This window comes from Sorghum bicolor, chromosome 8, assembly GCF_000003195.3.
Source record: "Sorghum bicolor cultivar BTx623 chromosome 8, Sorghum_bicolor_NCBIv3, whole genome shotgun sequence".
Taxonomy (NCBI): domain Eukaryota; kingdom Viridiplantae; phylum Streptophyta; class Magnoliopsida; order Poales; family Poaceae; genus Sorghum; species Sorghum bicolor.
This window is the reverse complement of record NC_012877.2, coordinates 59,717,180-59,731,021: the sequence shown is the minus strand read 5'-3', so window position 1 is coordinate 59,731,021 and position 13,842 is coordinate 59,717,180. Positions and strand designations below refer to the sequence as shown.

At 47.8% G+C, this 13,842-nt stretch overlaps 2 protein-coding genes across 6 annotated transcripts; both read right to left on the bottom strand.

Annotated features, from left to right (window-relative positions):
- LOC8070136 (transcription factor PIF4) lies at window positions 3,415–13,432 on the bottom strand. 5 transcript variants are annotated; one of them, XM_021446560.1, is made up of 8 exons: window positions 11,822–13,432; window positions 11,630–11,731; window positions 11,475–11,540; window positions 11,317–11,382; window positions 10,955–11,209; window positions 10,759–10,876; window positions 10,392–10,439; window positions 3,415–3,636 (listed from the first exon to the last, which is right to left on the bottom strand). In XM_021446560.1, the coding sequence occupies exons 1-7, from the start codon at window positions 12,728–12,730 to the stop codon at window positions 10,399–10,401; spliced, it is 1,557 nt and encodes a 518-aa protein (XP_021302235.1). In that variant the 5' UTR covers window positions 12,731–13,432; the 3' UTR covers window positions 3,415–3,636; window positions 10,392–10,398. The 5 variants fall into 5 exon arrangements, with proteins under 5 accessions (XP_021302235.1, XP_021302234.1, XP_021302237.1 ...); XM_021446559.1 differs by lacking the exon at window positions 3,415–3,636 and adding an exon at window positions 3,652–4,151 and having other exon boundaries at window positions 10,385–10,439; XM_021446562.1 differs by lacking the exon at window positions 3,415–3,636 and having other exon boundaries at window positions 9,835–10,439; window positions 11,822–12,506; window positions 12,624–13,430.
- On the bottom strand, window positions 7,217–10,145 carry LOC110429868. The gene is made up of 3 exons (XM_021446563.1): window positions 10,013–10,145; window positions 7,612–8,505; window positions 7,217–7,504 (listed from the first exon to the last, which is right to left on the bottom strand). The coding sequence occupies exons 1-3, from the start codon at window positions 10,050–10,052 to the stop codon at window positions 7,458–7,460; spliced, it is 981 nt and encodes a 326-aa protein (XP_021302238.1). The 5' UTR covers window positions 10,053–10,145; the 3' UTR covers window positions 7,217–7,457.

Here is a 13,842-nt window from a genome sequence, read left to right as displayed (position 1 = left end):
GTCTCCTGATCAAGGTGCATGAACAGGGATTAAGACCAAATCTGGAAAGCAATGTGCAAAGTTGAGAGCTTAGATTTGGAAGGGCACGGGAACGTACTGTACTGTAGGTGACAATGATCTCAAGCATAGATTATTTATTATTTATCTCTTTTTTTAGAGAAAATAAAGTGAAGATATCACAAGCACACTTTGTAGAAAGGAAGGAAGAGCCTTTGATTTCATAATGATGATAACGGATACTTCAGAACAAATCACATGATAGCACAGGCATATATAGGATCTGAAAAATGTTTCCAACTCTTGTAGCCTTAGACCTTGTTTAGATGCAAAAAGTTTTTGGATTTTAACACTGTAGCATTTTCGTTTTTATTTGACAAACATTGTCTAATTATGGAGTAACTAGACTTAAAAGATTCGTCTCGTGATTTACAGATAAACTGTGCAATTAGTTATTCTTTTTATCTGTATTCGATGTGACAGGGAATCTTGTAAAGTTTTGTGTTTTTGAGTGTATCTAAACAAGGCCTTAATTAAGAAGAGTAAACTACTACCTACTCTAGTTCATTTGTCTCACGGAACTGAGGAGTCGTGAGTTTGACGGTGCAGGTTTTACTGTCTTTTGATCTGCAAGATAGGAGGAGTAGACTCTGCAAACTTGCTAAGGAACAGAGCCCAGCCAGCAACAGTAGACACATGCATGCATTAGTTCAACTGTGGTCACCGGTCATAATCCGTCAGTCACCAGCAGACAGGATCACAGGAGTGCCCCCCATCCATAGTGAATGGTCCATGAGCTCAGCTCAACACAATTGCAGTTACTCCTACTAACAAAGTCAGCTGCCGAGTCGCCCTCCAAGAGCTCTTCGATCGGCGGATGCATGCCGATCTAGGCTGCCGGCTGCCGGCGCTTTGCTTTGCTTTGCTTTGGGGGCACGGATCGGAGATGCACGCACTGCAGCCGCGCGTCCCTCTGCTGCTTTTCCTGATGCCTGATGGAGTCTCTCTGTCTGATTGACCAGGCAGGACCACTCAATCTCTGCAAGACGCTGACCGGCGGTGGATTGGTAGAACCTCCGGTCCCGGCCGGCCGGCCGGGTCCCTCGCAATACCACACGCGGTGGTGGTAAGTGGTAACAACGGTTGTGGGAAGGTGAGCAGTGACAATGTTGGTCGCATTTCCTCATCAGCCTACGCCTTGTTTAGTTCCAAAATTTTTTGAAAAATCGATACGGTAGCATTTTCATTTGTATTTGACAAATATTGTCTAACCATGGACTAACTAGGCTCAAAAGATTCGTCTCGACAATTCCGACCAAATTGTGTAATTAGTTTTTATTTTCGTCTATATTTGATACTCCATACATACGTCTAAAGATTCGATGCAACGGAGAATCTGAAAAATTTTGTAAATTTTTTTGGGAACTAAAAGGCTTCTCGATTGGATTGCTAGCAGGACCACGCTTCTTCTATCGAGTTTTCACACAGAAAAGAAAAAGAATTGTTGGGTGAAGAAGTTTAGTAGACTGCAAAAACGGCATCACCCTGTGTCCAATTGGGCTGGGACAGTGTTCTGTTCTGACCAAGTCATCAGGTCCTGCAACTATTTTGCAGCAAGCTGATCTTGATCGCTGGATCATTTCTAAGATTGATGGTGATGCTCAATTGTTGTGAGATAAAAACACTATGACTGAAAAGGTATGGCTCAGGATGAAAAAGGAGGAATAGTGAATGATGTCCAGAGCACAAAAAAAAGAGAGAGGATGATGCCAGATGATCAGGGCAAAGGCAAATACACATGAACAGTGATGCGTCAACAGTCTCCTGAATCCTGATCATCTTGGTGCATGAACAGGGCCGTATTAAGACCAAATCTGGAAAGCTGCGTGGAAAGTTCAGAGTTTAGATTTGGAGGGGCACGGCAACTGTAGGTGATAATGATCTCTACCATACTTTGATTTTCTTTTTTAGAAAAAAAAAGATAAAGTGAAGATATCACAAGCACACTTTGTAGGAACTAGGAAGGAAGAGGCCACTGTCTTGCGAAAGAAGCTCCCAGTTCTACAGTACTTGGAATATCATATGCCCCTCCGAATTCTTCAGAACTAATCATATGAAACCACCACAGGCATAGCCGGATAGGATCTGGTAAGTGTTTCCAATTCTTGCATCATTAAAGATGAATTACTACCTAGTAGTTCTTTTGTCTCATCAGGGAATAAAGGAGTGCTGAGTTTGACGGTGCAGGTTACTGTCTTTGATTTGCAAGCTACTAGCTAAGGAACATGGCCATGATTCAGCCCAGCAACAGTAGGCACATGCATGATGCATGCATTAGCTCAACTGTGATCACCCGTTCATAATTTGTCAGTCACCAGCAGACAGGATCACAGGAGTGCCCCCCATCCATCTGAGTGGTCCATGAGCTCAGCGAATTACACAAGGCTAGCACTAGAAGATGTTACTTGATTGTCCCGTATGTATGAGTAATATACCAGAAAAACTCTGTGTCTAAAAAAGATGTAATTCTAGGTCTTATTCAAATCAAATTATTTTAACTTTGATTAAATTTGTAGAAAATAGTATCAATGTCTATGACTTCACATAGGTATACTACAAAAATATATTCCATGACCAATCTAATGATGTTTATTTTTATATAAATTTAGAAGGCTTGATTGAACACTATTCTGAGAATTGTATCTTTTCTGAGATGGAGTTATTATTTTTGCTCCCCAAATATGAAAAAGGTAATAATAGCAGCATTGATGGATGATGATGATCAGCTCACAGAAATGATTGGCAATGTTCCTCTCTTCTTGGAAACTGGAAAAGACATGAGTGACATCCATCACCACTCACCAGCAGCTTGCTTTTCTTTCTCATAGAAGAAAAAGGTAAACAGTTTTTTCAACTTAGGTACAGTATATGATAGCAAACCCATTTAGGAGTATTAGGCTTTTGTATGTAGGCTGTAGCTTGTAGGCCACTTTTCTTAGATAAGCCATGTATAAGAGTACTAATCATAAGCCCTTTTATGTCAGCATGAGCATCCTGGCCAGCCTTTTCTAGGAGCTTCAATTTTTCTCTTGGGTGAACTAGTTTCAGTTTCCAAACGGATAGGAACCTTAATTTTACCATTTCCCCAATGGTCCCTCAAATAATCTTAGAAACGCGGAGAGGAAGATTCTAGTCGCCTTTACATCAAGTCAGAATTAGATGATATTTTGGGTAGCAAATTTGGATATTTGCTATCCAAAAAGGCAGAACGTAATCTAATTATGACATGGCCAGAAAGTAGTGGAACACAACACAATTTTGTTGACCTCGGTCTGAACCGGTGCAAATCGACATTTTTTCAGGGTTGTCTTCAAATGGCAAACAAAATGCATATATAGTGAGAAAGAATTGTGTCACTTGACAAATCTCAATCACCGATCAAATTACACTCTGCCTATCCAACAAACAGAAAGGAAGGAAGAAAAAAAAACTGACTTAATGGACTGAACAAATCTCGATTTTCCCTCTGACTAATTAATTAGGCATCGATCTCGATCTAAATCAAGTCGGTCAAGTCATAACCAAACTCCGATCCATCAGTACTACTGCTAAACTACATATACATACATGTAGATGACCCATCTGTTAAAACTCTAGCAGGATCTACTAGCAATAGAACGGATAGGAATTCGGGATACAATAAAACAATATAGACAGTGACACATATATGTACATACACTAGATCTAATACAACTGAATAGTGAGAGAGGTTAGGGTTCGACCATCGACGTTGCCGGTGAGAGTAGCTCCTGTGCTGTCCATGTTGAGGGCGTTGACGCGGTGACGGAGTAGATCCCGTCGTCCTTCAGGCCTCCACCGGCACTGACCAATGACGGCGGAGTAGGAGTAGAAGGGTGACGGCGCGGTGGTGCTTCCCGACGCCACTGCGCACTGTCGATCGGCGACCTAGGGTTGTGAGTAGGGTTTGGCGGCGCACGACGAACTTCGTCATCTGTGCCTGTAGCCCCCTACTCCTATTTATATGTGGCGCAGCGCGTCGGGGGCCCACCAACCATAGATCGGTTGGGCGCCCCCGATCAGGGCGCGATCCAGAGGGAGAAGGCCTCAGCCGTTGGGCTGGGCCTGAGATCAACCTAACATTCTCCCCCTTGATCTCAACTGTGCTTTCTCGCTTCGTTAACTCACCCCATCACAAATCAGTGTATTGAGCATGCTTCATCTTAACAGTTATCACTGCTAGATTAGACAGCCACAAACACTTTTCTGTTTGAAGATGAATTCTCGCCTTGGGCCCCTTACTATCCAGGAATCACAGGCTTTCCCTTAAACCCATGCCGGCTACATGTTCTCTGAACACATTGGGCGGTAAGCCTTTTGTAAGCGGATCCGCTAGCATCTTTTCTGTGCTTATATGTTCAAGACTTATGACGTGATCCCGGATTTTATCCTTGACAACATAATATTTTATGTCAATGTGCTTGGCTGCATTGCTTGATTTATTGTTGTGAGCATACAACACTGCTGGCTCGTTGTCACAATACAACTTTAGTGGTTTATCGATGCTGTCGACCACCTTTAAACTGGGTATAAATTTCTTAAGCCAATTCACCTGTCCTGATGCCTCATAACAAGCAATAAACTCAGCATACATTGTGGACGATGCAGTGACTATTGTTTGTTTTGAGCTCTTCCATGATATGGCTCCTTGCGCGAGAGTGAATACATACCCTGAGGTAGACTTTCTATCATCTCCCGCGTAATCAGAATCTGAATACCCTACTATTTGTAGGTCATCAGATCTTCTATAGGTTAACATGAGCCCTTTCGTGCCTTGCAAGTACCTTAAGACTTTCTTTACTAGATTCCAGTGTTCCATACCTGGATTACTTTGATATCTACCAAGTAACCCGGTCACAAAGGCCAGGTCTGGGCGTGTGCACACTTGAGCATACTGTAAGCTTCCGACAGCTGAAGCGTATGGAACGGCTTGCATGCGATCGCGCTCGAACTTGCTCTTGGGACATTGATGTTCCCCATACTTGTCACCTTTTACAATAGGAGCAGGTGAAGGTCTACACTTATGCATATTGAATTTCTTCAATATTTTCTCTATATATGCCTCTTGGGACAATCCCAATACCCCTCGACTTCTATCTCGGTGAATCTTTATGCCCAAGACAAAAGAAGCTTCACCTAAATCTTTCATATCAAAATTTGAGGACAAAAATCTCTTGGTTTCCTGCAGTAGAGTGACATCACTACTTGCTAGTAGAATGTCATCTACATACAGTACTAGGAAAATGTATTTCCCATTCTTAAACTTTGCATATACGCAATTGTCCTCAACGTTCTCTTTAAACCCAAACTTTCTGATTGTCTTATCAAACTTTAAATACCACTGCCTGGATGCTTGCTTTAATCCATAAATGGATTTCTTCAGGCGACAGCCCATTCTTTCTTTGCCTGTCACAACAAAACCTTTCGGTTGTGCCATGTATACTCTTTCTTCTAGATCCCCATTGAGAAAAGCTGTCTTCACATCCATTTGATGCAATTCTAGATCAAAATGTGCCACTAGGGCCATTATGATTCTAAAAGAGTCCTTGCTCGAGACGGGAGAGAATGTTTCATTATAATCTATCCCTTCTCGCTGAGTAAAACCCTTGGCTACCAGTCTTGCTTTGTACCTTTCTATGTTCCCTTTGGAGTCACGTTTCACCTTGTAGACCCATTTGCAGCCTACTGTTTTGGCTCCTTCAGGAATGTTCTCTAGGTCCCAAACTTTATTGGTACTCATAGACTTTAATTCATCTTCCATGGCTTCTTGCCACTTAGATGCTTCGGTGCTCCTCATGGCTTCTTCAAATGAAGTGGGTTCATCCTCCATCTGAACTTCTTCGCATTCATAGACTATATAGTCATCTGGAATAGGAGACTTTCTTGCTCTTTGAGGTCTGCCAGAAGTTTCTGCTACTGGCATTTCTTCTTGAGGTTGCTCTTGTTGGGGCTGTTGTTCTTTGACTATGGGTTCATTCGGCTCCTGAGGGACAGGTTCCAAATTGGCCATAGGCGAAAAAGCAGCAGGTGTTGTCACTACTGGTGTAGATCCAACAACAACAGGCAGCGTAAAGTAGGGTTCTTGCACCATGGGAATGGGCACGAACACCCGCTTCTCTTCAAGGTTAATTTCTCGCGCTGCCTTGCTCCCCCTGATCATCTGATCTTCTAGAAAACTAGCGTGTCTCGTTTCCACAAACTTGGTATGTCTACCAGGGCAGTAGAAACGATAACCTTTCGACTTTTCTGGATAGCCAATGAAATGACAACTTACTGTTTTGGGGTCTAGCTTTCCTATGTTTGGGTTAAACACTTTTGCTTCAGCGGGGCTCCCCCAGACACGCAGATGGTTGACTGAGGGTTTCCTGCCGGTCCACAACTCATACGGGGTTTTAAGTACTGACTTGCTTGGAACTCTGTTGAGAATATGAATGGCGGTTTTTAAGGCCTCCATCCACAAACTCAGTGGCAGAGTGGAATAGCTCATCATGCTGCGCACCATATCCATTAGAGTGCGGTTACGCCTTTCTGCTACTCCATTCTGCTGTGGGTCCCCTGGCATTGAATACTGGGCTACTATGCCATTTTCCTGTAAGAACCTTGCAAAAGGTCCAGGAACTTGTCCATAAGGGGTATGTCGACCGTAGTACTCCCCCCCACGGTCAGATCTTACTACTTTGATTTTTCTGTCTAGTTGGTTTTCAACCTCAGCCTTGAATATCTTAAATTTGTCTAAAGCTTCTGAGCGTTCTTTGATTGGATAGATGTATCCAAAACGAGAGTAGTCATCTGTGAATGTGATGAAGGAATCAAAACCATCCACAGATGTCACTGGAAAAGGTCCACAGATGTCTGTGTGGATCAATTCTAGTACTCCCATGCTTCGCTTAGCGCCTTTCTTTATGTTCTTTACTAACTTGCCTTTAATGCAATCAACGCATTGCTCTAACTCTGAGAGTTCTAATGGTGGGAGGATTGATTCTTTGACTAAGCGTTCTATTCTCCCCCTCGAAATATGGCCTAAACGACAGTGCCATAATTTCGATGAGGAATCAATTCTCTTCCTTTTCTTGCTAGCATCTGCGGGTATTGCATTCTCAGCATTATTACATTCAGCATTCACATTCTCAGACAAAGATAATAAATAAAGTTTGTCTTGTCGGAAGGCAAGACCCACACATTTATTATTTAACTGTAGCTTACAATCATTCTTGCTGAAATGGCAATCAAAACCATAGTCTGACAAACATGAAACTGAAATTAAATTTCTAGCTAAAGAGGGAACATAAAGAACATCATGCAACTCAAGGGTGAAACCACTAGCTAAATCTAGAGATAAATTTCCTATAGCTTGAACTTCAGCTTCAACACCAGTGGCCACCTTAATCTGTCTTTCTCCTCTTTGAAGGGTTCTCCCTCCACTGAATCCCTGCAAAGAGTTTGCAACATGAACAGTTGCACCTGAGTCAATCCACCATGTGGATCTAGCATAACTTAGATATAAGGATTCATCAACAAAAGTTATAATGTCCTCACCTTTCACTAGGCAATGTTTCATGAACTTAGGGCAGTCATGCTTCCAATGCCCTGTCTCATTACACCATCTACAGCGATCCGGGTCCTCCTGCCTGTGCTGGTTGTCTTGCTTTGGGTGTGCTTTAGGCTGTGAAGTGCTTCCTCCCTTGTTCTGGGAGGTGGAGGCATCTGGAGCTTTCTTGTTGTAGAATGGCTTCTTGTTCTTTCCTTTCACAAAGTTCACAGAACCACCATTTGCATTCTTGAGCCTTTCTTCCTCTTGTACACACATAGCAATCACCTTCTCTAAATCCCACTCCTCTGGCTGTGTGTTGTAGTTAACAACAAATGTCTCATACTCTTTAGGAAGTGAGTTTAGAGCTAGGTGAATGAGGAAACCATCAGCGAGGGGCATCTTTAGCTTCTCTAACTTGGCTGCCATGGTGCTCATGCTCAGAATGTGCTCTCTCACACTCCCCCCTGTGAACCTCATGTTAGTGAGTTTCTGGATCAGGGTGGAAGCATGAGCTTTGGTGGAACCAGTGAACTGATTCTTCACTTTCTCAAGATATTCTTTTGCTGTGTCACATTCTGGGATTGCTCCTCTTAGGCCCTCCGTGATGGTTTTCTTGATGACAATCTTGCACTTGCGGTTTGACTTTTCCCACTTGTACTTCTCAAGATCATACTTTGCTCTGATGGGAGCAAAGTCTCGCTTCCGATTAGCAAAAGCTTCATCGGTCTCATTCTGAGCCCTTTCGGGCTCCTCTGGCTCAGTGGGCTTTGGCTCCTGAAGAGCCAAATCTATCTCAGCAAGTGCTAGAGCAGCATCAAGTTCCTCGCGCCACAGAACATAGTTCTGTCCCGTCAGCTTTGGGATTGCACTGATGAAGTGCATCGCATTGAGTGCTTGGTCTGAAATTAAATATGAGAAAATAGTGAGAACATTAACATTAAATCTAGGAAAATTAATTGCATATCTTAATTTAACGTTGGTCAAAATCAAGATATACAAAAAGTTAACTCTCTACATAAATTCTAATCACCGTTGGGCAGAATAGAATATATGCATAAAATTAGAACTCGAAATTTGCAATATTGCTATTATTAACGTTGGTCAAAAAATAACAATATCACAAAAATACTGGGCTTTAAAAACTCGTTTCTCAAATTAAATATCCCGTTGGTTCAATTTAATAGGAGAATTAAAATATAACTTGCGCAGCGGAAAACTTTAATTTTCTTGCTATTTTCAGAAGCATAACTTGCTGACTGTGCTTTTCTAGATAATATACACGTTGGTGCAAATTAAATAGAATTTAAAACTGAGCAAAACATTATTTAAATGCTTCTGAAAATCAAATGGAATATGAAAAAGGAATTTCTGTGGTTAACAGCCCGCGGCCAGCCATTCGGCCCGCGGCCGCTTGCGGCCCAGCTTGGACGCTGGCGCTGGCCCAGCAGCGCACGGCTTTTTTTTTTTTTTTTTTCTCTCTTGCTAGGCTCTGTGATTCTCGGCCCATGAAGCCAAAACGGCCCATGGCCGGTGCGCGCTGGGCATCCCCCCGCGCCCAGGCCGCAACCTGGGCCTGGGCCGGGATTTGCTGCTCCCGCCTGGGCTCATTTCGGCCCGAAAAGGTCCTGGCCGTTGGATCGCATCCAACGGCTTGCCTTTGATCTCGGGGACTCAAAACCCCTGGCCGGCTCGCCCCCTGTGTAACCCTAGCCCCATTTGCGCCGTCGCCCTCTCTCTCTTCTCTCTGCCTTTTCTCTCTCAGAGCGCCGCACAGCAGCAGGGCCGCCGACGACGAGGTGCACCGCACGGCAGCAGAACCGCCGCCGGTGAGCCTTTTCCTTCTGCTCTTCTCGCTCCACACGACGACGACCTGGGCGAGCGCCACTTTGCGCACCCGAGAACAGTGCCACCCGTCGGTCCCCTCGCCGGCGCGCGCGTCCGCCCGTTGCAGGGCGCGCCACCGTCGAGTGGTTCGAGGGTGGTGCTTGCTGCGTGCCGTGAGGGGGAAAAAAGGACCGCCGGGCCGCCTCCATCCCTCGTGACAGGTAGGGTGTCCCTTTGATCTTGCTTGTGATCTGTGCTTTTAGGGTTGGGATAACCCTATTCTCGGTGTTTCGCGTTTGGATCTGGGCGCTAGGGTTAGGGTGTTCTTGGTTTCGACTGAGTTAGGTTTAGGATTATGAAAATCCCCTCCTTCTACTTGCTGTTCTTGCAGGGTAAATCCCGAAAAAAAAAACCCGATCTATTACTAGATCGGCTGATACCATTGTTAAAACTCTAGCAGGATCTACTAGCAATAGAACGGATAGGAATTCGGGATACAATAAAACAATATAGACAGTGACACATATATGTACATACACTAGATCTAATACAACTGAATAGTGAGAGAGGTTAGGGTTCGACCATCGACGTTGCCGGTGAGAGTAGCTCCTGTGCTGTCCATGTTGAGGGCGTTGACGCGGTGACGGAGTAGATCCCGTCGTCCTTCAGGCCTCCACCGGCACTGACCAATGACGGCGGAGTAGGAGTAGAAGGGTGACGGCGCGGTGGTGCTTCCCGACGCCACTGCGCACTGTCGATCGGCGACCTAGGGTTGTGAGTAGGGTTTGGCGGCGCACGACGAACTTCGTCATCTGTGCCTGTAGCCCCCTACTCCTATTTATATGTGGCGCAGCGCGTCGGGGGCCCACCAACCATAGATCGGTTGGGCGCCCCCGATCAGGGCGCGATCCAGAGGGAGAAGGCCTCAGCCGTTGGGCTGGGCCTGAGATCAACCTAACACCATCATATCAGCCGGTGATACCCTGGATCTCAGGCTTTCCACAATTCTCTGAAAAATCCAGTAAAAACCATAGAAACTCAAGTAAGTGATGAAATAAAAAAAATGAATTACTCTTTTTTTTCTGCGGTCAAAGGGAATTATTTATAGTAGTAAGTTCATGTAATTAGATGAAGAAATTTGTAGCTCTGTGCTGTGACAGAGCTATCCAAAAAGGATCTCCAAGAGATATATGGCCGGCGAGAGCTTTTGAGTTTGACATGGATGGATGCAATGCATGTGGTTGAGTGTGAGCAAGAAACAATTGTCGAGCATAAAGACCCGACGGCGACACATTTTCGCCATCACATTCACATTCTGCAGCGCGTACCGTATTTTTTGTGCAGGATGCCGTCGGAAGGCGACGGCGCCGGCGCCGGCACGGCCGGTAGCGGCGGCAGCGCCGGGTTCTGCCGCTGGTAGAAGCCCATCGCCGACTGCAGGCAATGCTGCTGAAATCTGTCAGCGAACAGCAGCGGCGGCGTACGTATAGGTAAATTCATCAAGGTTGGAAAGAAAAGCTCAACCGTGTATGGTGATGCTACCATGGGCGGCAGCGGCGGCAGGTGGTGGTCGACGGCGAGGTAGCGCGCGTAGAGGTCGGGCAACGGCGGGGCCTGCACGGCCGGCGGCGGCGCCATGAATGGCATCGCGGGCATGGAAGCCATGTGGGGTGGAGGGGCGGGCCCGGCGGCCACCATCCGCTGCATGTACTGGTGCACCCCCGCCGGGAACACCACCGGCGCCGCTGCTGCCGCCATTCCGCCGCCCATCCACATCATCTGCAACGCGACAATGCAAACGTCACACGTCGATCGATGTCTCGTTCGATCTTGAGTGATGGTTTTGGCGCGAACGAGGAAGCAAGGAAGGAAGCGAGCGAGCTCACCTGCAGCTGGAGCTGCAGCGATTTGAGGTACTCGATCGCCTCGTCCAGCATCGACGCCTTGTCCGTCTGAAGAATCCGATGAAAGAATCATTCATGTAAGATGAGATCAGATTGCATAAGAACAGAGCTCCAAATCTAGCTATATGTGATTTAATTACTTTGTTGCAGTGAGGTATGAGCTCTTGCAGGGCCTTCATCTTCTCGTTGATTCTGTCCCTTCTTCTCTGCACCGGATTCAGATGAAAGTTAGTACTAGCAATGGCTGCCGGCCACGAAATCAGGGAGAAGCAATGGAAGGGTTTCTTGGACCTACCCGCTCGGAGAGGTTATGGACCTCGGCGGCGCGGCGGCGCTTGGCCGTCGCCGTCTTATGCGCCGGCTCGCACGTGACGTCGGCGGACTCGAACTCCACGTCCTGCATGCGCGCATTCGCGGTCGTCATCGATCGATGCAGCGGTGAGAAAAAGACGGCCCGGCAGTGTGGGTGGCGGGGGTATGTACGTACCTCGGCGTCCGTGGCGTCGACGCTCTGCTTCCGCTTGCCGCTCCGGTGGGCAGCAGCTGCTGCAGCGGCAGCGCCAGGACAGGGATGCTCGTTCCTGGTGGTGCAGGACCTGGACCGCGTCGCCGACGAGGTGTCCGTCGCGGCGCCGCGTGCCCTGGCGACGACGACGACGACGTCCGTACCGGCACCCCCCGTCGTCGTCTGCACGTGGTTGCTCCCGCAGAAGCTGGACCCGATGGTGAGCATGGACGACTCGGCGCCCTCCGTGGCCGTGGCAGCGTCCAGGGAGGCGTCTCCCGTGCACGCCTTGTCGTCCCGCGGCCTCATCGGCGGCGGCGGCGGCATCATCCCGCTGATGCTCTGCCGCGCGTCCTCCTCGGCCTCCTCCTTGCAGCTGCACGCGCCCCTGGCGCCGTCGACGGCCGCCTGCGCCTCTCCGAAGAGCTCCGAGAAGAGGTCGTCCCTCTCGAGCGGGTCCTCCTCCTCCACCGGGTACTGTTCCTGGAACCACGCCTGCGCCGCCGCGTCGTCGTCCTCCTGCACCGCCGCCGCCGCTGGCGCGGCCTTGTCAGGCCTCGGCGGCTTATTACTCCGCGGCGCCGCCTGGCTCTGCATGACCACGTGGCCGTTGCACCACATGAGCTCGATGAGCCCGTCGTCGTCCTCGCCGCCGCCGCCGCCGCCGCTGCAAACAACAACAACAGCAGCAGCAGCAGCAGCAGCACGACGCCGCACCGCGTCAGCCATGGACTCTGTTGGGAAATGAAATGGAATGGAATGGTCGGTCGGAATCGGAACCAACCCCAACCCCAACGGCAGCGCGAAGGTGTCGCCCATGGCGCCGCTCCAATCAGAGATGTACTGGTTCATGGCGGGCTGCCTCTCAGTCAGTGAGTGAGAGCAGCGCATCCCACCCAGTCCGATCCCCACCGAGCACGGAATCCGACGCTAGCGGCTCTCCGTCGACCGCTAGCTGCACTGCAAGGAGAAGAAGAAGCACAAGGTTCCTGGAACTGCAAGTCTGTCTGGAGCTGCTGGAATCTCGCTGCAGAGCCTCTCCGATCCTCTCCCTGCTGGAGCCACTGCCAGGAACAAGAGGGGTTGGTTGGTTTGTTGCGGTTGCAGGAGGAGCCTGGGCAAGCAAAATTGCAGCAGGGGCGCAGCAGTGCAGGGGCTTTTTAACGATCGAGAACCAACTGCATGTGGCGGTGGACGGACGAGCTGGATTCGATCTCCCGGCCGGGTACAAGTAGTAGACGACCGGAGAGCGACGGGGAATGCTTATCGATCGGCCGGCGCTAGCTTGTACTTGTAGTACGTAGCTTGTATACACCGGCCCTGTTGCTGTTGTGTGACTGCCGGCACTGCCAGTGCCAGTGCCAGTGCCAGTGCCAGTGCATGTCGGACTCGCACACGAGCGCGTACGTACGTCTAGCTACTCGCCGAGCACATGTTTTCCGTGTGTGTGTGTGTGTGTGATTTGCGGTGGCGATGATGGCCGATGATGATATCCGTATGGGGCTACGTACTGCATCAACTCCTTGTTCACTTGTCCCACTTCTCCGATGGATGGGCTTTCTTTGCCAAGAGTTGACTGGCAATTACAATGCTGAAAATTCTCCATCTCAAGACATAGTGAGTGAGTTGAGAATTCTATATAATGATGAACTCAAACTCCGTGAAGATCTATTTATTATAGACTTATATAGATGTTCGTTCCCCCTTGTTGAGGCGGTTATTAAGTTGCATGTCATCATTCGGTCTCCTTAATTATTTCCCCTTCAACTTTGAGTGTTGTGATGGCTATGCTTCCATCGGACCTCCCATGGTCGCTATGGTCGTAGCCTAGCTAGTTTCAACCAAAGCTTCTCTCCTAGTGTGGGCACCACTTGCTTCAGTTTGCCCCCTCAATGCTTGCTTAGGTGATGGAGAATCGAGCTTTGAAGTAATCGTCCATGCTCTACAGAGGTCACTCGATCTTGGCCTTGGTTCTAGCGTGAAACTACCTTCCCCACCACCCG